The sequence below is a fragment of the Aquila chrysaetos genome, chromosome 9 (assembly GCF_900496995.4).
Source record: "Aquila chrysaetos chrysaetos chromosome 9, bAquChr1.4, whole genome shotgun sequence".
In the NCBI taxonomy this organism is placed as follows: Eukaryota; Metazoa; Chordata; class Aves; order Accipitriformes; family Accipitridae; genus Aquila; species Aquila chrysaetos.
In genome coordinates, this window is record NC_044012.1 from 29,520,659 (window position 1) to 29,547,328 (window position 26,670).

At 54.0% G+C, this 26,670-nt stretch overlaps 1 protein-coding gene across 5 annotated transcripts in view; it reads right to left on the reverse strand.

Moving 5' to 3' along the window:
- Positions 1-2,432: 2,432 nt before the first annotated feature.
- The window catches only part of MYO18B (myosin XVIIIB), a 77,595-nt gene continuing 53,357 nt past the window's right edge, over positions 2,433-26,670 (reverse strand). For 3 of the 5 annotated variants that reach the window (XM_030025068.1, XM_030025066.1, XM_030025070.1), the window contains 5 exons: positions 26,232-26,417; positions 14,899-15,032; positions 13,734-13,775; positions 12,854-13,015; positions 2,433-5,251 (listed from right to left, as the gene is read on the reverse strand). In XM_030025068.1, the coding sequence (XP_029880928.1) occupies positions 3,952-5,251; positions 12,854-13,015; positions 13,734-13,775; positions 14,899-15,032; positions 26,232-26,417 (1,824 nt within the window). In that variant the 3' untranslated portion in view covers positions 2,433-3,951. The remainder of the gene's footprint in view (positions 5,252-12,853; positions 13,016-13,733; positions 13,776-14,898; positions 15,033-26,231; positions 26,418-26,670) is intronic. The other 2 variants (XM_030025067.1, XM_030025069.1) reach the window with 2 other exon arrangements.

A 26,670-nucleotide genomic window follows, 5' to 3' on the forward strand; every position in this document is an offset into this window, starting at 1 on the left:
ATATAGAAATTCTTTGCAGTGAGCAGCTCCGTGGGTGCTCTCCTCCACCCTGCGCGCCAGCCCCGTGTGCTATGTCCCCCCGCTGCAGCCCCTGCTCAGGCCACCCCCCGCACCCACCGTGGCCTCAGCTGGGAGTCCCCAGCTTTTGCCCCGACCCGTGAACATCCGGCACTGCCAGGGGGGCTGCAGGCAGCCCCCGGCTCACAGCCCCGGAGTAGGCGGGCGGTGATTTGTTCGCAGTTGCATTGCATCTTTTTTCCCAGCTGTTTTATTTCTCTGGAGGCTCCGAGAGCATCACCCGACTCCGGAGCCACTGGCCCCAGTTTCATTTATGAACCAATTGCCGTCGGGGCCAGCAGTCAGGATCAGATTCAATATGCCATCAGCGCTGGATGTAATTGCACATAAGAGCTTGTTAGAGCTGTAGCAGCGTCCAGTGATCCCAGGGGTTTCCTCCTTGTCCCGTGTCTGAAGCCAGGTCTCGCTGACAGCCCCCAGGACAGCCAGCACTAATCCTGCTGCCATCGGCTTCTCACACCGAGGCAGGAGACAGGCAGAACCTCCTGCCCAAGCAGACAATTTCCTTTCACAGCCCTTCCCCCAGTGCCTCCCCCGAGGCACTCCACCGAGCAGGGTGGTTTGTGGGAGGGCGAGGACAGGTTCAGCATCACTCAGGCTGAGAAGTTCATGGGGAAAAAGTTCCCATTCCTGCCCAGCTCTGCCAGTGCCGCTTTGTAAGATTTTTCCCTGAACTGTTTGTTCAAAATGTTATTAAAAAATTCCAGACAAGTTGGAAGAGCAGACCATGAAGATCTCTCTTCCAAACGACACAATCTGTGATTTTTTCTTTTTTTCATCTGAAAGCACAGAAGGGAGGACAGGATTTTTGTAAACTATTTTTTTCTTTGAGTTGTATACTTTATGCAGAGAGAAATGGGGACAAGATGCCTTTCACTTAATTTGTGAAATTGCAGGGACTGCAATGATGGCACAGCGCACTGCAGTTTGCCAGTTTGAAGGGGAAAAAAAAGATTTAAAAAGCCCCAAGCCCTAGACATGCTTTCTTACTGTAGTTGCACTGAGCTCTATGAACTGAATGTGCTCACAGAAAACACAGCTAACAACCAGCCCTGCAGGGACCCTGCAAACGAAAGCTGGCCCCTCACTTCCCAAAACGAAGTGCACATCTGGATAAACATCTGAAATAAGCCATCTTCATTGCACATGCAATGATACCTGCCTGCGACGGGGCAGGGAAGGTTTAGGTGAAGGACAGTCCCCACGGCTGGGCCACAGTGGGGCTTGGTGTGGGTAGTTTTTCTCGCTGTTGAGCTCTGAATCTGGCCCCAGGAGATGCCAGTCCCTGTCCAAAGGAGCATGAAACCCATCTGGGGAGCAAGACTCGCTGCTAAGGGCAAAGCATGGGATGTCCTGGCCCCACGGCGATGCACAGACTGGGGCCACCTGCCCAGCCCAGTCCTCAAGCACCACGTTATCTCCCCAGCACCAGCACCGGCACCGCGCTGCTGCGGGCACGGCCAGGGCACCCAACGGCAGCTTTGCCAGCCAGGAAGGGGCAGGATCCGACCACCCACCAAACTCATGTACCCAGCTGCGGTGAATGGCCAGGTGTGTGCTGGGTCGGTGGAGCTGAGACATGTAAGAACTACAAAATGCATTGCTTTTTTTTTCCAGAAATAGCAGAATCATTACCAAGACCAATTTTAAACTAATTAGAGGGTAATTTCTTCATTTGCTGTCTTCTGGCATGAGTCGCACATTGCAAAAGAGAGACCTGGAAGCACAGGGAATGTCACCTTGTGCAGAACTGCCTCCTGCCTGCCAGGCTGCCGGCAGCGCGGTGCTGGCTGGGAGCGAGGAATTGCTGGGAACTGCTGACAGCCTACGGGCAGCCGAGCAAACTGCTGATGTGAACCCACAACCGGAGGTTTTGCATTTGTCTGTGCCAAGGAAAATGCCTCTTGCTGCAAGGCTTTGGTTTAAATTAGAAATCAATGTGAAGAATCCAAAAGGCAAAACAAAATGCTGAAAACTGCCCAATTTGCCTTTTCAAGCCGACATTGCACTGCGGCTGCCCCAGAGGGTCCAACGAGGTTGTGCAAATTGGTGCAAATTTCCCAGTCGAGCAAATTACTAAGAAATCACTGATGGAAAGGAGAGATTTGTTCATGTACCTGTATAATTTTGCCACAAACCTCTGAAAATGAGGAAGCTTGGATTTCTTCTAGGAAAGAGAGTTGAGGCTGAAAAAAAGAGCTTTTTGTGAGTGCAGAGAGATGGGGAGGCTGAAGGGTCTTGGGTGAGAAGCCCCCAGTCATGGGGGCTGGCGGGGGACTGCTCAGCTCTGCACCGCGCCGCTTCCACAGACCTGCTCTCGCTGTGGGGAAAGAAAAGACAAGAAGAGGCTGCCGTCAAAGAAGCAAATATTTTATTGTGTAAAAACCAAGCGGACATCCGAATACAGCCTCCCATTGCCACACACACCGCAGCACTGCCTTGCATGTCAGTGAGATGTGCCCAGACGTCCCAAACAGGCAGAAGCTGTAAAAGCACGTATGGATCTGTCTTCAGTTATCTATGGAATTATAAAAGCTTCCGAGCTCCGCGGTTGCTGGGTGTCACACGGAGACCCAAAAGCACCCTTCAGCTGTTCAGCTGATTTTTGAGCAGTGCTACATGGGATGAGACATCTGGGCTGCACCTTCTGGTTTAAAAAGAAGGGGGTTTGGTGTTCCTCCAGCTCTTTACAGTATGGCCTCCCCCTGGCCAGCGTGGCATGTTATCAGGCATCTATGGCAGCCACTGGCTTTTAATTACAGCACCAACTCCTGAGTCAAATGACTGCAGGAGAATAAGAAAGTCCCTCGTCCCCATGGCTGGCCCTGAGCAAAGCTGCGGTGATGCGAAACAGGGCAGGAGCATGAAGAAACCATGGTATGTTTAAAAACAAAAAAAGGTCTCATCATCTGTAAAACCATCCCATGATTTTTGGGGAGCCACTTTCAGTCTCTGTTTAAATTACGTGTTTCCTATCAGGTGCTCTTCCAAAGAAGCGGGGAAGCAGATTGCCCGGTCGCGGCTCCTCACTCGGTGCAGCGCTGAGGCCAGTTGCTGCAGTTTATTGAAACAAAGTCTGCAGAAAGTGGGACGTTTCATTATGCAAATTGTGCTTCCTGGAAAGAAATGTTTTATTAACACGCGCTCCCTTCTTGTGTTGGCTTAGTCAATTTGGTCACAGCTTGACATCCAATAAGTTAGTCTAAAGGCAATGGTTTTACAAAATGTTTTTCTAATCTATTTTAAACACTTAATTACAGTTGTGGCGCATTCATTAGGGACTTTGCTTTCAAACCTGGATTGTAGTAATAAATCCTAATTCTTGAAGTGTCAGTTGCAATACAGAAATTGGATCCAAGTGGTTGTCAGAGGCAGTTGCTAATTGGGGGAAGCACGCCTGATCCAGGCGGGACCCCCCCTCCTCTGGAGGGGATGACCTCCAGTGTCCAGCCAAAGCGATTTGCAAATTAACTGAACAAGCATGGGCACCAGGAGGAATGCTCAGTGGGGCTCAGGAGGATGTGTCTGCCGGGTGGCCTGGTAGGAGCTGGGGGACACTATTTTTGGGAAACCAGGAGGCCAGGGAACCCCTGCAGACTCAGAGCTGGTGTTGTAGCCAGCTCTGGGGCTGTCCCCAGCACCGGCAGTGTCCCCATTGCCCCCCCCCCGCAGCTCTTAAGAGGGCAAGGAGAGGGCAAGGGGGGGGGGCCGGTGCCTGGTGCCACACACACCCCGGGGCACCCTGTCCCCACGCACTCCACGGCATCGGTGCAGGGACCGCATGGGCTGGAGGGCCAGCGGCCCGGGGCCAGCACCGCAAACCTGCCACCACTGCTCTGAGCTGGTGCCGGTCAGTGGCTCAGCATGGGGACCTTAGTCTTTTCCCAGATACTTCCTCATGATGCTGTTGACATCGTCTTCCTTCCCTTCTGCCTCTGCCCGGTGGCTTGTCCCACTGCTCTGGGTCCTGGCTTTGCCGCTGCATCCCTCCCCGTCCCCTCTCTGGGGCTGCGGCCGGCGCTTGATGCTGTCAGCGCTCCGGGAGGAGAGGAGGGAGCCAGAGGACGAGGAGGAGTCAGAGAGGTCCCCAGGGTCCTCCCGGGGGACTGGGCTGCGCTTGGCCATGCCCTTCGTCTCAGAGGATGCCGAGCTGCCCACTATGGCCTCATCCTCGAAGCGGACAGTGAGGGGCCGGTGGCCATCCTTTCTGTCCCTCCCGGGCTTGGCCAGGCTGCTGGTGGAGCGAGATTTGCGAATGGCTGGGAGGAAGTCGTCGAAGTCAACGTTGGTTCTCCTCTCATAGTTGAGGGTGGGTATTCGCCAGCTGAAGGGGTCGCTCCCCTTCCCCTCGCCCAGCCCGTCGCTGGATGGTGAGCTCAGGAGCCCCCCAGAGCCCCTTCCCACCTCCACATCTTCCACCGACGGCTCCAGGTACCTTCTCCAGGAGCTCGGCCGCAGCACGCCCAGCACCTCCATCCCTGCAGCTGAAGAGCTCGGCCAGCGGCTGGAGCCATCGAGGGTTTGCAGGAGGGAATCGTAGGAGCCAAACTTTGATGCTCTTTTCAGCACTGGAGAGCGTGCCGGCTCAGCCGGCTCCGAGGCCATGCTTCGCAGGCTGGAGGAGCGCATGAGGCTGGCGCCTGCTGCTTCACCTTCCCCTGGCTGATTCCCCTCCAGCTTCCCCAGGGAATCCTCCGCCGCCGGGAAAGCCCTGCAACGCCGCAGGGCTGCGGCACCGGTGGTGCGGTAAATAGGGAGGGGAGAGGTGTCACCCAGCACCGGGTGCCCTTGCTCCCGCTCCGCTACCCGCTGCCGCCGCAGCTCCTCCACGTACTCGGAGAGGGCAGCCGATGAGCTGGGCACCGGCCCTGCTGCCAGAGAGACCCCCCTCCTCCTCGGCACCGTTGGAGACAGCGGGCTGGGGAACCTCCGGTCCGGGGCGGGAGAGCCCCCCCGCCGCGGCACCGACGGGGACGTCTCTCCTATCCTATCCGCAGGCTTTTTTGGGCTCTCCAGCTCCTCTTCATCTGCCGGAAGTTTTCCGTATTCCCGTCTTCTAGCACCGAGCAAGGGACTTGCCATCCTCCCCAGATCCGCAGCATCGACAGACCTGGCAGCGCTCTGGGAAGAAGCCGGCCGGCTCGGTGCTGGTTCCTTCGTGTCTCTGCTCACCCTAAACAAGAGATATTGGTGTTAGTTTAAGCTGCGGGATTTCCAGTGACTGTAATGTCAGTCGGCAATGACAAGGCTGAGCAGCGAAAAGCTGGTATTGGCATGGTAGTCTCAGAATAAACTCCCGCTGCTGCATTGAACAGTTGGGCAATGCCCAAAGATTTTGTCTTAAATAACTCTAGGTCAGCCAACCCGGCTAAATCCACAGTGTAGGGTGTGTGGCGTGACCGACTTTAGCTCTGCCAAACCAACACATACCTCCAAATGTCCTTTCTTCTTGACAGATTATAGCAGTAAGTAGGATTTATTTTATTTCTGTCAAAGCCAAAGATTATTCACTAAAATTTTATGAAACCAGCTCGCAGAGCACCCCAAAAGCATCTTAACGTTATTGCCCAGGCTGCTGCTGGGGGGGGGGAAATGATTGTGAACTGCAAGAGCCAAATAACACCTGGCTGGGGGCTGCTCGTTGAAGAGTGACTGACAGAAGTGATGTGTGGGAATGGGACCTCACCCTGCAAACAAGGAACTGATGCAGAAACCGTGTGGGCTCCACCTCTGCTCACTGAAGAGGAGCCACACCGGTCACTCTCACAGCAGAACACCATCCCCAGAAAACACAGCCCTCACCCAGCAGGCTGATGGACAGTCTGCAGGGTTGGTTTAGCCAGAACATGGTGCCAGATTTGGAACGGCGTCGGCTCAGAGAGGCAGCATATTGCTCTTGCTACCAGGATTGCAGCTTGTGCTGAGTGCATATGTGGAGCAGCAGAAAGGATAATAATAATAATAATAATAATAATAATAATAATAATAATAATAATAATAATAATAATAATAATATGGCATGCCCCTCTATGTTGAGAGCAGAGCAGCACACAGCAGGTCTGTTGCTGAGACCAGCACATGGTGCCAGCCTGCCACGAGACGATGCCCAGGAGGAGCCTTGCCGGCCAGCTGGTTTTCCTGATTTAACTCCTGCTCTTCACCACAGGGCTGCAAGAGCTGCTCTGGGACTGCTGTGGTGACACCATACCCACCCCTGCAGCAGCCACTCGCTGAGCAGGACAAGGACATGGTGGCAGCATGGCAGGAGCAGGGAATGGTCCTGCCTTCCCCCAAACCCTGCCTGTCCCTCCCCAAAGCATTCGATGGCACTGAGCACCCGCTCTGCTAGGACACGAGCTTGGGAGCATCTCCTTGGGCACCGCGGGATGCTGATGCTGTGCACGTTCAGCTGCCAAAGCCCCTCTCAAGCGGATGGACCCTGGCACATGCAGGCTGCATAAAGGGCTTCTCTGCACCAAGCCTGGCCGCTTCCTTGTGCAGCTGATGCACGGAGATGGGGAGGGGCTGCAATCACCAGTGGGCTCAGTGTCACTGGTGACACTAAGCCCCCGATGTGACACTTTACCCCCCACCCCCCAAGCACCTCCATTGGTTTGAAGGCCTGAAAAACTGGATTTTCTGCCTGTCCCACTGTAGGGAAAAGCAAAGGGCCTCTTTGCCAGGACATGGCTGAAACAAAGCAGGCGCTCAGCAGAGCTGTGCCGTGTCTCTCCTCAGTACATCACTTTAGATCAATGATAGCCAGTTACTATCTATAGGCTGCTCGTGCGCAGCCGCTTGCCGGTGAGATGGGGAGCGTAGGCGCCTGCGAGCAATGCGTTTTGACAAAGGCTGCACCCAGTGCTGGCAGCTGCCAGCATCACCAGCGGATTATCCCCACTCGCAGATACCCCCGGCATTGCTCAGGCAAGGGGGACCTGGAATTGGCCTTAATGTGAAGGCTGCCAGGATGTGAATTTGTCTGAGAAAGAAAGGAGGAGGGAAAAAGAGAGCGAAGGGTAAAGCGGCAGATCCTAAATATAAATACGTCTCTGGGAGGCCAGCAGGCTTCGAGGTGTGGGAGCAGTGGTCAAGTTTTACATCACCGGTAATGAAGCATCCTGCCCCGGGAATGCTGGGGTTGCCATGGGAACAGGGTGAGAGCACATAATCCAGCCACCGCGTGGGACCCGTTCGGACCAGGCTCTGCTGACCCATGAAATAATTTACATGCCGAGATGGGCTGAAGACAAACTCCACGGCTGGCAAATGCAAGCGATTGTGGAAGTAATGGGGTAATGGAGCAGCTGTAGGTCCCCAGTGCCTGCCGGCACAGCCCAGGGCACAGGGGTGCCTGCCAGGCCCCGGCACTCGCTGCCATGCCACGTGCCCGCAGCTCATAAAACAAGCCCAAACCATTTGATTATTCGACGCAAAATGAATTAACCAGAGATTTAGTCTCCCTGAAACGCAGCAACCTCCAGGGCTACCCCGTGCTGCTGCACCTGATGTTGCTGAAGCGTCACAGCTGATTAATAGTTTGAGACATTTCGATAATGTTGGTTTTTAAGATCCTAAATTGCATCTTACCTAAATAGCTGGTGTAATCCTTCCATGAGAATTTGTACAGAAATTGCTCCAATCACTCTCTACGTTTCCAAATAATATTGTAAACTGACTGCTGCATGACCAGCTTTCATAAATTAAACAGCCAGCTTCAATATTTTTCTTTGGTTTTTAAGACTGAGATAAAAGTGAGCTGGAGAGGTAGGAAACACTAATGGACTGTGAACACGGACGGTTTACACACTGCTATTTATTGTCCTGTTCAGCATGACGGACAGTTACTATTTTTATGAAAATCTTTAGAGCCTGAAATGGAGTGAAAGCTGCAAACACGGGATTGTTCCTCTAGCTCCCATGGCTAGTACAAGTCCGGCTGCTGAGGCCCCGCAGCCCCCGGGGTCCAAGCAGGGACCTCTGTGTAATGGATCATCTCCTGCCCATGCTCTCCATGCCCTGGTTTTCAGCAGAAGATTTGAACCCAAGACCACTCCATCCATCCTTGTCCCTCCCAACAGTTCCTATTAGTTGCATTCATTAAGCAAAACCCAACCGCACACGCCAGGGAAAGGGCTGGTTCCCCAAGGGAAGCCACATCTCTCTGGACACGGCTCATCGGCCCGTGGTTGGTGAGTGCCGTGCCGGCAGGTCGGTGCCAGGGTCGTGGTGAGTTAACTCTGAGTAGCATCAGCTGCCTGGCAAGCACATGCGGGGCTTGATTGGGTTTTAAATGAAAATGCAAAAGCTCCTTGGGGATTACACTAGCAGCAAAAAGGCACCGCGCAGTGGGGAAACACTGCAGGGATTTCTCTGCTTTTGATGCTTTTCCTCTTGCTTTCCAGCATCTAAAATGCTCAGGTCCTCCCAGCAACACCCGTTACTGCTTCCCCTCCTAGAAAGCCAAAACATGCTTTGTCCACCTCTGGAGACCCTCCCACGGCGGCTCTGAGCTGTCGCCCACCCCGGCACCAGCCACCGCCATGGCGTGCCCCGGTGCACGCGAGGGCAGCAGCCCCTGCTCCCGTGCCACAGGTGCACTGAAATCACACCTCTATTTCAATTAATTACTTTCTGCAAAAGGAGCCTGAGGACCACAAGGTAATTTCTCCCATGCAACAGGTTTCTGACGGACCAAGCCCAGAGACTGGAGCTGGTGCTGCCGCATCCTGCCAGGCTGCCGTGGCTGGGGAGCCTGGGCTGCCATCCCCTGTCACCAGTCAAGCTGTGCCACTGCGGCTGCACCCCACACCGCTGCACCGGCACCCCGTCCTCATCATTTGTTCCTTTAACTGTACCTTGATGGCTACCAAAAAAACCCCACGCCAAAATCATGGCTAATCTTCTCTTGGCCATACTCAAGCCTCCTCACAAGGCAGGGCACAAGCACAAGATGGTTCCATCCCATCCTGCAACAACCTCTGCTCGTCCATAAATAGCAGGCCAAGGGCTGATATGCCGGCAATAACTCCGAGGACTTGGAATAACCCTCGAGAGCCCTGGGCAGCCCCGGTGGTGGGTGATGCTGCAGGGGACAGGACCGCGAGCATGCAACAGCCGCCGAGCAAAACTGCGCTCCTTGCCTCAGCGTCAGAGAAGATGATTTTCCCCAGCCAAAGGCAAAAGCAGGGCCTGACGCAGAACTCGGAAGGCATCTGTAGGCCAATACGGAGTTCTGCAATATGCCATTCACACCAAAGCAAATGACATACAACAATAATTAGTGAAGATTACATAGCAATTAACATGATTACAATTATGCTAGTTGAAATAATTTATACAATAAAATCCACACATGCATTGCAACACATGACCAGGGATGAAAGTGTGGCTCCGATGCTTTTCCTGGTAGCTCATAAATAAAGCCAAGACAACTCCATTTCAGGGAGAGAAAAGATACTGGCCTAATTTCTGTCAGAAGAGGATTTTCTTGTCACGCCGTCATCTACAGAAGAGCTCCCAGTTTCCCATATAATGATTTGCTTTTGACATGATAATGTTTAAAAATAAATGTGTCAGATCCCCACCAGACTTGGGACCTGGGCTCCTGATTTTGTGAACCGAAGCAGAAGGGGAAAGGATGCCAGGGTGATGCTGGGGCTGCGGATGCCGCAGTGCCATGGGATGCAGGGACCGAGAGGCAGGGTCCTCTGCTGCAGGTCCGTTCCCTGCCTGCACCTCAGGATCAGCCCCTCCATCGCAATGCAGCCCCAATCTGCCTGGCAAGGGACAGAATAAATATGTAAAGTTTTGAAATGGCTTCCTAAGAAAAAACCTGATAGTTTATTCCAGATCTGCAATGTGCTGTATTTATTGAGGCTTAGCCCTGATGGCCAACATTTTGTACCAGCATTTAAATAGCAAAGAATTAAAGGAAACGTTAATCAAATCTCTCATTCCTGTACACTACTGACGGTAACAGCCTTCTATGCTTTCCTCTGGCTTTTGGCAGCTGTTTGTTCAGCAAATATCCCATATGTAGTGCTGAGAAGCGAATGCTAGGAAGATTCATTTTTCATTACTGGGTGCTTGTGTAAGACAAAGGAATCTTAATAAGGAAGAGCTCATTTCGCTGATCTCATTTTTATTACCTTACCAGTCTCATCGTCTGTTTGTTTGCATTTCGTATAGCCTCCTCTCTAATATTTCCATCTTAGATTAGCTGAAGCCAAACACAGCTACGACACCAAGATTTGCAATTTGCCTCTTCATGACCCCCAAGACGGAGGCAGATTGTCACACTGTTTCCAGGTCTAGGTACAAATTGCCTCTCACAATGGCCACGGTCAGTCCAGCCTACATACCTGCCCTTTTATTATAAATCCAGTGAATTTCAGCTCAGAAATAGGATATTAGCCATAACTCCTGATTTGCTACCATTCATTTATCATCCGAGTTGGGTCATGTGGACCAAAGACTCCTAAGCAGTACTTAGGAATTACTTTACTGATGGGTGCTGGGGTGGGACGCGGGGTCCCAGCGAGCTCAGCCAGGCTCCCAGCCATCACATCCCTGCAGGTCCCAGCCCTGCCCCAGCTGCTCTTAAACTCTGCCTTGTATCAGCAATGGACCACTTCAAACTTCTCCGACATACCCGAGGTGTCTGCTGCCAGGGGACTTGCTCTTCAGAAAATTAATTCTGGCAATAGTTATTTTACCGTACAAAGCAGGTGAATGCAGTGGGGACAGATCTCGCCAGAATCAGAGCAGGGAGCTTAATACTAATGTCTGCAATGAAATGGCAGTCTGCAAACCCTATCAAACTCTATCGGCTCAGAGCATCTCTCTATGGACCTGCATATGAACAGGGAGCCGGTGGGTGCCGCAGCAAGCTGTGCCAAGCATCGGCCTGGCCCCCGCCCTGGTTCTGGAAGGAATGGGGGGGAAAGCTGGGAAAAGAGCGATGCATGTCCCGATACACCATCCCCGGGAAAGCAGTGCGGCGGGGAGGCCCCAAGTCAGGGGCTGCAGGCAGGGGTCCCACCAGGGCTGCAGGCAAGGCTACTGCCAGCCCTGCCCACCCTGAATTCGACTGGTCAGTCCTTCCACTCCTGTGCACTGCCGCCTGCCACCACGACCCATGGCAATCGACATTACAGATCATGCGTTATGCAAAAAAGCGTGCTTTTGTTTGTTACAAAGCTATCGTTCTGCAGATCTCTGCATGCAAAATAGAGAAACCACCTTCCCTACGTGGGAATGATGCTGTCTGGAGCCACTTCGGCCCTGCGCTGCTCCCGGCGCCAGGACCCAAAGCTCCCACCTCTGCTCCATCCCTGCTCTCCAAAGCCTCGGAGGAGACCCGACGCCCTTCCCTGTCCCCACAACCTCCCTTCTGAGATGCAGCCACCAGATCCTGATTTACAGAGCTTTTCAAAACTCAACCCATGCAATTGCTTCACACATGAAACACAAAGAACTGGTTTGTCTGTGACCCTGCGGTGCCAGGGATGGCTGGAAAACAGGGGGTTTGTCTCTGGGCTGGAGGGTCTCCTGGTGAGGCGGCTCCAATTCCGGCTGGGCGCCTGGGCACCCTCCGAGCCCCGGGCAGCCCTGCTGCTGAGCACCTTAGGGCAGCTCCACGAGAGTCGAGCTGAGGCAGTTTGGCCATGCGAGTGCTTGGGCCACTCTCCAACTCCCTCACAGCCCATTAGCATTACCGTCAAAAATTAACATATTTTATATTAGAACTGTATAAATGCATACTGTTTCCTCAGCAGCAAAAGGCGAGCATATGGCATACAAATCCGCAAATAGGCTGCATTGCCTCTTTAAATTATCTCTAGAGAATACATCAAGGGATATTATACTGCTTGAAGCATGTTTTTGATGTAGTGACTTTCATCTAGCGTTTCACTGATCCTGGCGTGGCAACGACTACTTTCCTTGATTTGACGTTTTGACCTTAACTACCACGAGTCCCCCCGAACTCCTTTCTGCACGTCCTGAAAGGAGCAGAGCTGAAGTGCCCACTGTGCCCGGGCCAGCTTCTGCAGCACCCTCCGATGAACCGCAGGGGCTTCCCTGTCCCCAAGCAGCTGCAGGCATTGCAGTGGTGCCACTGTGGTGCTCCTCGCTGTGCCGTGGGATTGGTCACCCGTAAGGGGTGACTTTATTTTTCCCATGGGAAAGTAAAAGCCAAAGAGAGCACGTGGGAGCCTGTGAGGATATGCAGCAGTTTGGGATGCTCAGCTCTACTGAGGGAGTTATGGGGTCCACCCTCCATGTTGTGTTCCCCCATTTGAGGGGCCACGAGCAGCCACAGCCCCTGGCAGCCAGCAGGCAGCGGCCAGGAGAGCAGGCAGCACCTGCCTCCAGGCTGCACTGTCTGCCCATGCAGACCCTTGTGATGGGAGAGCAGCTGCCGGGGCTGACAGCTCTGCCTGCTGTCCTTGCCACCCTGACGGGGCAGGGTGCCCGCTGCCACTTTTCTGTGCCTGAATGCTAGGAAACCAGCACTGCCTGCAGCCTACTCCTGCCTCTTGCACTTTTTTTTTTAAATAGAAATACAGGCGGGTTTTAAATACCTTTGTGATGGCTTGCTCCTGCAAGATATTTTTCTACCCTCTGTGCATCTGCAAGTTGCTGGAGCTGGCACCAAGCACCTGCTGTTTCCCTGGAGGAAAGCTGTGGCAGCTCCCCGTGCCAGGGAAGCAGCCGCACGGCTGTCACTGCCAGAGGCAGCCATGCCAGGGACGGGCTGGGGGCCCCTTACCTCGGGCCCTGGGTGCTGCGGCTGCCGACGGACTGCGCCGAGAGGCTCCCGGCCACGCTGGCACCCGCCGGGGAGGACCAGCCCGTGGACGAACCCGGCCAGGACTTGATGCTCTCTGCGGGCTCCAGACTGAGCGTGGAGCCGATGCTGGAGCAGGCGTCCCTGTAGGGAGAGGAGAGACCCCGTTAGCTCTGCAAGCGCAGGCAGGAGGGCTGGCGGCACTGGGAAGGGGTCCTGGAGCACATGTGAGGGTGAGGCTGGGCACAGACCAGGGGCTCCTTCACAGCTCCAGCAACGGCAGCTCCAGCTGGTGGGCTCTGCTCTGGCTGTTTCATGGCACCGGCACAGATTGGATAAAACAAACCTTTCCAGGCAACCTGGTCCTTGTGCCATTGCTGCTGCCATTAACTATTTCCCTCATGCTTTTGTAAGTGCCCTGTAGCCGGTGGGCAGGAAAACAGTGCCCCAGGACTGGAGCTGCAGTGACAGAGCCAGTGTGATCCCAGGTACCCCACTGTGCCCTACGCACCCCTGGGCTCCCCCAGGGCCAGAGCTACCCCTGCCACCTGCCGGGAGCCCCCAGACCAGCTGCAGTGGATGAAGTCCTCTAGGATCTCAGTTCTTCTTCAAAGCCACAGATCGGCTTCATATTCTCAAAGTGTAGCCTGGAGGAGTGAGAGCATCCCACTGATTTAACAGCCAGAGCTCAAACGGAAAGCGAGCGGCTCGATGGGCATGGGGGCACACAAAGCCAGCGCATCCGAAAGCCCATCTGCGCCCTGCCCTCGGCAGGCTGCGGGCAGCTGCTGGTCGATAAGCCATCACACAACCAGGCGCAGGTTCCTGCCCTTTGGCCGGCAGCTCCCCAGGGCTCACTCACGTCTCTCTCCTGGAGCAGAGTGACTCCTGCGCTGTCTGCACGCTGCAAGGGACAAAAAGAGAGAGTCAGCTGCGGCGCTGCCGATGGCTCGCGCAGCCTCCTCAAAGCCACCGCGCAAGAAAAAACCTTCCCAGCTAACATAACCCCTCCAATGGCCGGAGCAGAGGTGCAGCCGTGGCAGCAGTGGGGCTGTTCCCAGCACACTGCATGGCTGAAGTCCTCCTCACCTGCTCCCTGCACCAGTCAGGCCCTGGGCTGCAAAAGGGACCAGAGTACACACACCCCCATCACAGAGGTGGGTGCTGCTGCAGCGTCTGTTGCATTTACACTCGCAGAATACCTCTGGGGTGCCTGCGCTGGCAAAGGGCAGGGAGCAAAATACACCGCTTTTCCTGCACACAGCAGCTGTGGACGTCCCTGCAGGGATGCACTTCTCACCTCCCGCTAATGCGTCAATTGTATTGGAAATCACTTTTGTTTTACGAAGGAGTGAATTTCTGAGCTCATGGTTTCTATCTCACCCTGCCCTGGTTTAATCACTACTTAAAGAAAACCTCTTCTCACGGCATGGTGACAAGCACATCTCTGCTTTTTTTTTTTTTAAATGCATTTATCTATTTTGTCTCCATTTGTCACAATGCCCCTTTAGCAGTGTAGCAGAGGGGAAAATTGGAGGGCTGTAGAAATAACACCTGAAAAATTCACTGGAATTTTTTTCCCATTTTTTTCTAGTAAAATCCTCTACCCAATCCACACAGCTTTACTGGTCCCTCCAGCCCCCATGGCTGATCAAAGTGCAGGATTTTTAATCAATAAACCCAGCGCTGGGGCACCCGCTGACGCACAGCAGCACACCATGCTGCGAGGGACAGAAGCTTGCTCTGTGACTGGGGCTATTTCCACCCTTTTTGCTTACTTTAAGCTAGGCCACATAGTACGATTTTAAGGGTGACACTTTTTCATGAAACCTTCCATTAACGTGGAAGTTTCTTGTTCACAAACATGTGCTGCTGCAGCGAAAACATGCGAGGATGCAGACATGCAGCTACAGCCACCCTGGCATCATCCTTGCACAGTGCAGCATCTTTCCCCACTACAAAGCACCTGAGGCTGCCCCTCTGCAGCCCCCACAGCCCCCCGCAGCCCCCGGCGCTCCTCGCCTCACCTCTCGGCATCGCTCTCGTCGCTGGACCGCAGCTCCTCCAGGGCCACCTGCAGATCGGCGATGCGCCGGATGGAGGTCCCCAGGTCAGCCTGCAAGACCTGCCGCACCGCCGCCAGCTCCGCCAGCTGCTGCTCCTGTGTGGATGGCACCGGGTAAGCGCCTGCACCCCAACATGGCACCCCGAACTGCGGAGCAGGTGAGCGAGGCGTCTGCTAAAGCTGCCCCCACCCCAGTGCTCCCTGTGCCCTGCCAGGGCTTGCTACCTGCTGCTGCACCCTGCTGCACGTGCAATGGATTGTAAAATGCTAACTTCATCTTACACGGGAAAAGAAGGAAATGAAGCTGAACCCCTCTGGGACCGACCGATACCTCCCACAGTGGAAAAAGTCTCAGAGGAGATGAGCCAAAAATCCCAAGTACAGGGCAGCATGTAAGGAGCCACCAGCGATTACCATGCGGAAACTGAACTTAACTCCGGGGATGGGAGGGTGACCTTGGTTTTAGGCACATGGCTGCACCGGGGCATCATCAGGTTGTATAAACAGCCTTCCCAGAGATAATTAGTAGAGAGTAATATCTTCCTGAGCCAGCTGGACCAGCGTGGGGGAAGCATATATGTGGCTTAGCCTAACATAGAGAATAAAACCTGGACAAGTAATAAAACAAACTTTGAAGAGAGAAATGGGCTTGAGCTGGCTTCAACCCACACCTCCCTTCCTGACAGCTGGGGATGCCCAGCACCATGGCGGTGAGGATATGAAGACCGGGGACGGGCATCGCGCCTGTGTAGTGACTCGGGTGTATGTCACGGTTGCTGTATTGTGCCTGTGCTGTGATTTCAGTAGACTGCTGTATCGCTCTGCTAAATCAAAACCTTACGCCAATATACCAAATGAGTAAATCTGATATTAAACATTAACCACCCCCTGCCCTGTGTGGAACATGTAAAAGCACCTGGTGTGAGCGCACCATGTCCCTGCCAGGGACAGAGCAGGGCACACAGACCATGGGGATGCTCCTGGGCCTTTCGGGGCTGCTCCTCCACTCACGCCTACCATGCACCTGCTTGGAAGCAAAGCCCTTTTCAGAACCGCTGGAGCTGATGAGAAAAACCAGAAACTCAATTCATAATTTAAACTACAGGGACAAAAAGCTGGATGAGCGGCACAACCCGGATGGCTCCATGGACCCAGCATCACCCACAGACAGGCGGCCTCGCAGTGCACCGAGGATGCCGACCCGGCACTGCCCGCCCGCCGCGGTTGAGCACCACCATGCTCATCGGATTCCAAGTCCTTTCAGCTAGGAAGGAAATCATTGTGCTGTTTTCTAAACCGTCACACGGCAGAGAGAGGAGGAGAGTGAGCGTGAGCTGCAAATTCACCGTGATTGAGGCTGCCAGCTGTAAAATTGCCATCTCGGTGGTGACAAGGTGAGAGATGATTTGCAGCGCGGGCTGCGACAGGCCGCAGCGCAGGAGCCGGCAGACTGTCAGAGTAAATAATGAAAGCCCTGGGATCACCGGGTGCGCGGGCCCAAGGGGAAGAGCATTTCAGTTCATAAAAACATGCAAAGAAATATCCCAGTTCGGGCTGCACAGCATCACAGTTGCTTCTGGAAATGCGCTGGTATTGGTGAAAACCTGAATGCTGCCAAGAAGCTTTCTGAAACTCAGCGCTTAAGAGCCCTTTGCCTTCCTCCCAGCTCGGGCAAATGCAGAGGGTGGAAAGGACCTGTTTTGTTGTGGAGTGCTCCGAGTCTCATGGGGATGGCCTACTGCCCAGGCAACGGAGATGCTCCCCACACCGGGGCAGGCCCCACAAAGTGGCCGGGGCCTTAGGAAGGGGCACACAGTGAAACGCTGACCTCCGAGAGGAGAAAAGCCCAAGGGGAGCAAACCCCAAGCTTTGGCTGGCTACGTGCCTGTATTCAGCTATATACAACTGCAAGACCAGGCAGTAAAACAACTGCTAGATAAAGAGCTCAACCCTTCAAACAGCCTGATAAGAGTCTCTACTGAACCAGTTCCTCGGCTCCAGGATACGGCGCAAATTAAATATAGTTCAGCGGCTGCATTTAACTCCTTTCCTCCGTTCTGCTATTATTAACCTGACAGTGACTGGCAGGGAGGCAGCCAGGCACACAGTGATGTGCACCCCTCCTGGCACCCCGGCCCCCCTTCCTCCGGCCACTGACAAATGAACTCTCCCAGGTGCAGCTGTGAGAGCAGCAAACAGCATGTCCCAGTGCCCGGTGGGTTCCCCCCAGCTGGTGGGGTCCCCCCGCCTCGCTGCCTTCTGCATGACAGCTGCGGGTGTGCTGAAAGCAATGGGACCACCGCGGGGCTGGGCTGATGCTGCTGAGCTGGGGCTCCAGCCTGGCTCCCCCACAGGGATGCCCCAGTCCCTGGGCACCCACGGTCTGTGGCACCCACACTGTGTGGCAGGGAGGAGCTGGCGGCCTCTGGAGGGGGCTGCGCAGGGCACCGGGGTGATTTTGCGGACTGCACGGCCATGGGCTTTACGCACTGTGGGTGACCTTGGGGTCCCCTGCCCACATGCCACCCAAGCGGCAATTTGAACGTAAGCCTGAAAATACCTGTTTCTTAATGAGAGTTGACACTGCTCAAGCACAATGATGTTGTTAAAACAGGCTCCTTCTAGCAGAGGTACTATCACCACCACCATCGCCCCAGGTACCCAGGCTGATTGAAAGCAGAGGAAAGCGGCAGTCACATTCAGAGAATAATCTGTGGCTGCTCCATGCTCGCTCTCTGCCAACTGACTTGCACGAGCCTATGTGGAAAGTGAATTTTAGCTCTCGGGGCTCAGGTGTTGCTGTAAAGTGAATTCTAGCAATATAAATCTGCAGCAAGATGTGGGGAAGAGAAACGGTACCGCTCGATTTCTGTGCCCTGCCTTTCAGCTTGGGCTCAGCCCATCCACAGCTCCCAAGGATGCTGCAGCCAGCGAGGAAGAGGAGGAGGAGGAGGCCGGCAGAGCTGTGGCCGGGCCAGGGGCAGAGCAAGGGAAAAAGCTCCGAGTAAATGTGCTGCTCAGCATTTTGGGCTCAAATCAGTGCAAAATAGAAAGGCTTGTGCTTACAGAGCCACAGAGCAGCTACATCGATCAGCCCTGTGCTCACAATGACAGTGCTGCAGTGGGGAGGAGGCTGCGAACCCCATATCCCACCCATCCCAGCGCTCGATCCCGGATCTTGTGCACGGAGCCACTTTATGTTTTACTCTGTATCATGCAATCGTCTCAAGGAAGGAAATAATTCTGTCAATATAATTAAATTTCAAATGCAAAAAAACTATTTTCATAATGCGAACTGACAAGAATGGTCCCAGCATCAGGCCACTGCTATCCCAGGGAGCTATCAGACACCTTTGACACACGTTGTTTCAATCTAAATGTAAATGCAAGAAGCATTTCCCTTTTAATACAGTAACTGCTCTGAGCTTTATATCCTCACTGAGGATGAACTGCCGAGTGTTGCTGGCTTTTTGTTCCCTCTGAGCAGAAAAGGGGGGAAAAAAGGGGGAGAATGTATTTACTGAGAAAAGTCATGACCTGCCTGCTCATGTGGCTCTGCTGAAGCAGGGGCACTGCCTGGGAGAGAAACACCGCACAGAGCAGAGCGGGCGGTGGTGCACCCACAGCCGTGCCCTCTCCCTGTCCCTCTGGACCCCAGGGATGAGCCTGTCCTCCCCCACCCTGGGCAGCAGCCAGGAGCCAAGGAAAAAACCTGGCCGCAGAGGCACCAGGTGACGGCCTCATTGCACCCCACCAGCACCGCCAGTCTCGGCAGAGCTCCACCTCGCCCATGGATGAGGGGACCTGCTCTCCCCCTTCCCGGCTTCCCTGCACGTTGGGACTTGGTGGCCACGGTCGGAGCCAGCCGGCCACTGCCCTTCATCACGCGTGAGACCACACACGATGCTGAACAAGAGGCTGCTGGGGACCAGAGCGATACGGCACACTGCGGCTGGACCTGGGGGGATGAAAGGTGACTTGTATGTCATTTTTGCCTGTGTTATTCATCGTTGATGGCCCCTTATCAGAGCCCCTACGCTCCGGCTGGTGCTGCTGCTGATGGGGAACCCGGATTGCTGGGGGAGCTGCAATCAGAGGAGCCACGCTGACAAATGGGGCTTATAAGGCAACGGCTGCCAGAGGAGTCAGTCCTTTCTACCTAATCAGGGAGGGGGTGAAGGCTGGAGCAGCTGCCCTCACACTGCACAATGCCTGGGGAGTAAGGCACCAATTTTCCAACTGTTTATGAGATTTCTTCTGCTACTTTTTACCCTCCACAGGGATCTAATATGCATTGCATGTCAAACTGATGCACGGGTGGATTTCATCCCCAACCACACACGTACACCTTCGCCAGGCTTCTCTTGCCAGCCCATGGCACACCAGGAGCAGTGCCGGGGCTGCCCTGTGGGAGCCCAGTGCCTCCCCAAAAGGTGTCCTGCAGATGGGGGTGCTGCTTGCTCAGAGCAGGAACCCCACAGCCACCAGGCCAGGGGCCAGCACCAGAGCTGCTGGCCAGGCAGGGTCTGGGTGCAGGACTGCCCTGCCAAAGGGGTCCCCATCAGCCCTTGGAAGCACACTCCCTCCTTCTCCCACAGAGAAGCAAGGATCATTGCCTTCTCCCTTGCAAAGCAGTAAATACCAGACTTGCAAGAAGCCCCAGTGCTCCTGAAAGGGGCTACAGCTACTGCCACAAACCAGAGATGATGAAGCAGAACTAACGGTCCTTTGCTTCACATGTATGTTGATTTTTCATTGAAAAGCTCCACTAATTTCTCTCCTGCCTTGCAGCGGTTTGAAGCAGTCCTACCCTGTCCATCTGCCTGGCCAGCAAGGAACCTGCCCATGCAGCCGGCCATGGCATGGGGAGCCTGGGGAGAGATGGGGACGTGGCACCAGCTGTGAGCCCAGGGAAAGGTGCTCCAGCTTCCCAAACTGGGGCCGAGAGCACTTCTGCCATTAAACTCCAGTCCCCATTGGCACCGGCAGATCAGGCTCCTTCCACCAAACCAGTCAGTCACACACAGTAGAAACCAACTCAGAACCCCCAGCTGATGTATATTTTATAATCAATAAATAAAATATATGTTCTGCCTGGTTTTGCATACATTTCCAAATTAGATTCTCCCATTCACAGCATATCGGCAGACAGATCGTCCCAGAGCACAGCACTCCCAAAACCCGACGGCACCGGTCCGCTGGCAGGTCAAAAGCATTTATTTTAGAAGGCTGAGGTTAATTTCTGCTGACAGGGAGCCTGAATTAAAGGCTCTCTCAAGACAAGGGGGACGGGCGCTCGCTTGGCGACAGTCAGCATAAAGCAAATCCATGCTGAGATGCTGGTGCTCACAGCCCGGACTCCTGCCCTCGCCCGGGGGAGCTCACAGGAGGATGCTGCTGCACATCCATGCTGGAAAGACCCTGACAACATGAGTTAAACTGCAAAAAAATCAATTCCTACTGCAAGTGTCACAGCCGAGTGCTCAGCAGCAGGTCTGGCCTGCCAGCTGCTTTTCCCTGCATTTCATACGGCCCCTCAGCACCAGTCCTGCCCAAATCCCCTGCAGCCCCCAGACCACCCGCCCCTCTCATGGCACCACCCACTCTCACTGCAAGGACAGGTTGGAAATGAAGAGATTTGCTGCAAAGGGGAAATATCGCTGCAACTTCGTGGGTACCCAGACAAGAGAAAGCCAAGGGAGGGGTGGTGAGGACACAGCCCCCGGCACCCTGCTGCCAGCATGGCATGGCAGCAAGGCTGTCACCCAGCCGGCAGCCAGCACCACGAAGGAAGAGGTCAAGACAAGCGTGGGCTCTGCACAAGGCAAGGACAGCCAGCAAGGACAGGAGGAGACGTGGGCTGGCAGCTCCCTGGGGGCTCCCCACTCCTGGGCGGGGGGCTGCCCCACTCTGTCCCTGCACAGCCGGCAGGCAAGATCGCGCTGCCCACCGTCTCCCCGAGCATCGCTGGGGCTGCCTCCTGCAGTTCGCCAGCAGTCTTTTCCAACGGCCAGAAAAAGATGCTCCAGCCCTGGGCAGCCTGCCGTGCGAGGGGCACCAGCAGGCATCTGGAGATGATTCAGCCCCTGGCCAGAACCCACCTGGAAACAGGGGCAGAGGGGACATCTCCGCTGGCAGCTCCCTACCTCCTGCCCCTTCACCCCCCCATCTCTCTACATCCTGGCTTCGTTTTCATTGCTTCTCTGGAAAAGGATTTCTAAAACCTCTTTTTCTTAAGAGTTTCTTTTTCACCTAATTTTGTCTCGGAAGCATTTGAAGATAAGTTAAAAAGAGCTGAGCAAAAACAGTAGTGAAATAATTTATGGGACTCTAAAGGATGCCAAGGCAGACACCGCAGAGTATCCAGCACCACGTCCTCGTCACTGTCTTTTATTTTTGTTTGTGGTTCTGCTGTCACAACATAACCTTTGCAAGCTCCCATCCACTCGAAGTGAAGTGTAATCTAATTAGTCCAATTTGGATTGCTTCTATTTGAATAATTTAGCGTACACCTGCAGTATTCATCAATCATTATTATTTTTAATTAAGTAATTAACTCGCAGGTTTTCAGAAAGTTTGGAGTGACAAAATTTCCACGGTTGAAGTCTGGAGTGAGACGGAGCAAGCAGTTCTTTCTGTACTCGCAAACACTGGTGTTAACGATAATTGGTGTTAGCAGCCACAAGCGCTGATGATTTCCTGAAGAATTTACTTCTTTAACGGCAAACCAGAAATCACACACCTGCTGTACAACAGACCTAATTAGTGTGTACACGGTCGAGTTTTCACTCGCAGCTCCTCCATCACCCAACCTCACCTCTAAGGACTGGCTCCCTTTGATGATAATTGTCATTACACTTCGTCAAAGTCATCAGCTTTTAAAGAAAAGAGCAGTTTGGAAAGACCCGGGAGCAGGCGGTGCTGGGGCCGAGGGCTGCGGAGACATCAGAGGGTTTGGCTGGGACCCTGCTGGGAGCTGTAGGTTTGCCTGGGTGGGAGTGTGGCATTCCCGGCTGGAGGCATAAACAGCTCCCACTTCGCTTCTCAAGTTCACTGAAAGAGCCAAAAAATCTTTAAAGCTTGCAAATGAAAAAAAAAAAAAAAAAAACCACCAAAAAACAGAGATCAGGCTGTAATGTGCTACAGCATGCTGGATTGCGTGGCGATAACAGGGCTGCTGCATTACAAGGGAGATCTGCCATCATAAGAACCAGAAAAAAAGATTGTTTACACTGTGACTCTCACCTTTTTTTAAAAAAAAAATTGTGAAGAATATCTTCACACCTGTACTTCAGTTTTCAGTAAAAATAGTTAATTATTATGCTGATGAATTTCGCAGCTTCATTAAAGAAACCTGATTTTAAGATAGGGCCCGCAAGATCCCCCCGCGGCGTGCCCCAGCAGTGGGGGCTCGGGGGGGGGGGGGGGTTTAGTGGAGCTGTCTGTCAGTACAGGGTCGCTGGAGGAGATGCAGCGAGTCCGGCCGGCTCCCTGGCACCCGTCTCTGCCAGCCGGGGCTTCATCCCAGCAGGATCAGCCCCTGCTTTTCCCTGGGCACCCCAGGAAGGTGCCCCGGTGCAGCCCACCGGGTGGGAGGCACCCGGCTCTCCGGGGCAGGACGGACCCCGGGGGCTCCTGCCTGCAGCTGAGCTCCCACTACAGAGCTCTCATTCCAGCCTCCGGCAGCCACTTGATTTCTCCCGTGAAATCCAAGCTGTACAGGCAGTTCAGTCATCGGCAGCACAGCCGTAGGTACCCCCTTACAGAAACATGAGCCTTTTTAAGCTTTTTAGTTATTACTTGGCACCTACTGAAAGAATTACTGTCTAAAATGCAAATTAGTCCATCCTGGCTTGTTAGTAGCTCGCATCTTCTGCCTCTGCTGCAGCAAACCCACAGGTAAGGAGGGAGATGCTCTGCCAGAAGCTCTGTGAAAACAACCCCATAAAGGCAAGGCATGGGACAGGGTCCTCATGCAACATCCCTGCCCCTGTCCCTGCCCCTGCCCAGGGCTTTTAGTGATGGCTGTGGACACCCAAAGCAGTTGAGATGAAGCCTCTTGCAAACACACCCTTGTCTCCCTCATGCTCACGATGGACCATCTACCCATCTCCAGCATCATCTCCAGAGCACCGAAGCCAGGAGCCGTGCCCAGCACCCAGCACCATCCTGCCCTAACAGCAGCCTCAGGAGGGAAATCCCAGCCAGTGGCTGGTCCCAGCCACAGTGACGGCAGCTCATCGCCCCACACAGCCCTGCCCCGCGCCTGGTCCCAGCCCCTGCTCCATCCTTCCCTGCACCGCAGCAGGCAGCTGCACCAGGGGACTCTCATATCGGGACAAGAATGAACGCGCCTGCATACACGATGAGTGAAGAGACCAGAGCTTGTTTTTAAGCTCTCCAGGACTGACTCTAAGTTGGAAATTTATCTCTCGCTTCTCTCTATGACTCAGTTTCTGCTGTGGCCCAAGGAGACCAGGCGGCTGGGTCTAGCCTGTCAAGCTCAGGGTGTCAGCATAGCAGCTGAGAAACGAGGAGCTGTTGCAGGCTGGGATCCAGATTTTATTGGAAGAGGAGCTACAGTTCCATGGAGGAAATCCAGTACATGCAACCAGAGCAAAGACAGTGACAACCAGGGCCAAGTACTACCCCCGGCGTTAGAAAACATGCCTCCCTCGGTGCGATGGCACCAGGCTTGGAAAGTGTTCAAAACCCATTCTTCTTACAAAATTCATAAGGCAGAGCCATCTGCCTGGCAGCCAGCTCTCCAGCTCCCATCCGTGCTTCTTGCTGGATCTTCCCTGCTGCCTGTGAATGGCATGAGTCTGCCTCCCAACTGCCCAAAGCTGGGTCAAAAATGAGGGAGGGATGAAAATAGCTGTCCTGAGCCTGGCTGAAGGTGCGGGGACGGTGGGACAGGATTTTCAAGTGCCTCCACCACTGATAAATACGAGCTGTGAGAATAAAATACCTTATATACAGGCACCAGCTCTTAGGACCCTTAGGAATCAAGACGGGATTTCTAACCCAATCTGTACAACGAATTTGTCCCTTCAATGCATCGCTTAAACCCTGACAGCGCGCTGCAAGTCCACAACCTCGCAACTGTTTATTTAAATAAATATAAAAAAAAATTGTTAGGTGCAGACCATGACTTAAGTAATGTTAAGTGAATAATTCATGCAGTATTTATAATTGATGGGGGATTTAACAGGAGCAGAGCCGTAAGTGGCTTTCTATTAACTATTGATGCTCTCCACCAGCCTCTCGACAAGCACGGCTGGGCTCTGTGATCACAGCTCTCCCGCGATGTTTTATTTAAGTGCTGTTAAGAGTACACATAATCTGGGGGAATGCCTCTGCTCCCAAGGAACACCGCAGCAGTCCCTGGCTTCCAACGTGGCCATGCCACGGTGGGCTCACGGAGCCCTGGTTCCTGCGGAGCCATCACCCCAACCAGTCGCCTCATGGCGGCGGGGAGAAACCCAGGGCTGATGTGATGTGTCTGGAGGAGCTCACGCACTGCAGGGCTTGCCTGGCTCCTTCCTCCTGCCCCCGCTGCAGCAGATGCCAGATAACCCCAAATGTCTGGGTGTCCAGATAAACCCAGACCCCTCAGTATTGGCTTGTGAGTTTGTCTGTTTATTGGGTTTTGTGACTTATTCCAGGGAGGTGCCTCTAAAATCCCTGTCAGACTTTTTGCAGACTTCATTTGTGAGAACAGAAGCGTGATAAGAAGGCCAAGTATCTTGCTATACACATCATTCACATCCCCATATGAAACATTCAAAAAGCTTCTAAAAATATATGCATAAATACAAAAATACAGTTAAAAGAACCCACCCGTATCCTAACAGACAGCGCATCTGTGTTCCAAAACATCGCGTTTCTAACAAAGCTGCAATAAACACACAGTTATCATAGCAACTGAAGCCGTGTCTCGCTTGGCGCCCGCAGGGAAAGCAGCAGGATCTGGCCCCGCAGTGGGTTGCTGCAAGCCCAGCGGGCAGCCCTGCTGCCTGGGATGCTGCCCAGCATGCCCGGGGCTGTGGGCACACAGGGCGCACCCAGCAGAGCCTCTCATTTTAAAATCTCATGACTCTGAAGAGCATCGATGGCTGCACAACTCCAACCTAGAGGGGAGACTCGTTTCGTGCCCCGGGGGAGGGTGTCCCAGCAGCCAGAGCCATGTGTGAGCACGTAGGATTCAGGCTGGCAGAGCAAGGATAAAGCCTGTGCGTGGCACAGGCTGGGGTTGTGGAATAATTCACACTAAAGCACCATTCCCTTCAGAAAGGTTGGCAGCCTCAGGGCAAAATAAATGCTGAAATCTCCTTGATTGTTAAATAAAAGATTATTGATAAAATAACTGCTTCTAATGTGGCTCCACTGCCAGCAGAAATGCAATATCTTTCAATTATTGCTTGGAAGCAAGGCTTTCCTTTTGTTTACTGGAAAAAACCAACATGAAAAGAGATGCTCATAAAAGACTAAAATGAAGGTGAATCCGTTTTCGCTGTACTCCAAATCTGGTTGGGGTTTTGCACACGCAGAGCAGGTTAGCTGCTTGTTGGCACTGTCTGATGACGCCACGCCACACGGGGGTTATTTGGCAAAGCCAGGAGCACCATGAGGAGCTGGCGCTTGGGCTGAGCCCCGGCACACCGAGCCATGCGACCGGCTTTCAGCACATGGCGGGCTGGCAGGAGGACAGGGCATTTCCCCTGTGCCGGGGGAACGCGCAGCACCGCGACACGAGGAAAACCAGCACAAGGTGGTGCAGGAATGACCTGAGCAACTTCTCAGCATTTCTTAGAGCTGAGCAGGCAAAGCAATCTCCTTCCTGGAACAATCTTCCCTGGACAAAAGAGGGACTGCCCAGGCTGCCAGCCCAGCCATGGAGGAACAAAATGCGAGGTGCCTCGATAACAGCTTCGGGTCAATGGTTTGGGGCTGCAGAGGGATGCAAAAGTAATTCGCTACCTCTCCGACGCTCCCCAGCTCCGCTCGCCAAAGCTGAGCCCAACACCCCAACATTAGCAAGACCCGGGGCAGCTGTGGGGAAGCAGCCCAGGAAACACGGCTTACCTGCGTGGGGGCCAGCTAACAGCAAATTGGCCAGCTCCATCTCCAAACACAGAGCACACAAAGCACCACACAGAAAATTACTTTTCTGGGACCCTCATGCCAATCGGCAGGTTACGGAGGGGTAATCTGCAGCAGCAGCAGCAGCAGCAACCCTCCCCTCCCCATGGCCCTGGGGCCATGCAAGCTGCGGGGGCAGCACCCCCTTACCAGCTCCACACGCCGACGGCTGGACTCCAGCTCCCTCTGCACCAGCTCGTCCATGTCAGCCTTCATCTCCTCCATCCTCCTCTGGTAGTACCTGGTGCTCTCCTTCTCCCGCGCCTCCGACTCGGCCGCCTTCTCCAGCTCCTCGCCCATCTTTATGATGCTGTCTCGCAAGCGCAGAACCAGCACCTGGGGAGGAGGGTGTGAGGTGAAGCAAAGGAGATGGAGGCGAGGAGTTACGAAGCTCTCCACGAGCATCAAGCGATGTGGACAGCACTCCCTCCCCGACTCACGCCACAGAGCCAGTCACTATTATTCTAATTATCAAGCATCACCCTGAAACCTTGCAAGTGGCGGCAGCTGCCTGCAGTGGGTGCAGACCCCAGTGTCCCCAGCCCATCCCTGCACCCACCTTTGCACCCACCACAACAGGTAGCACCAT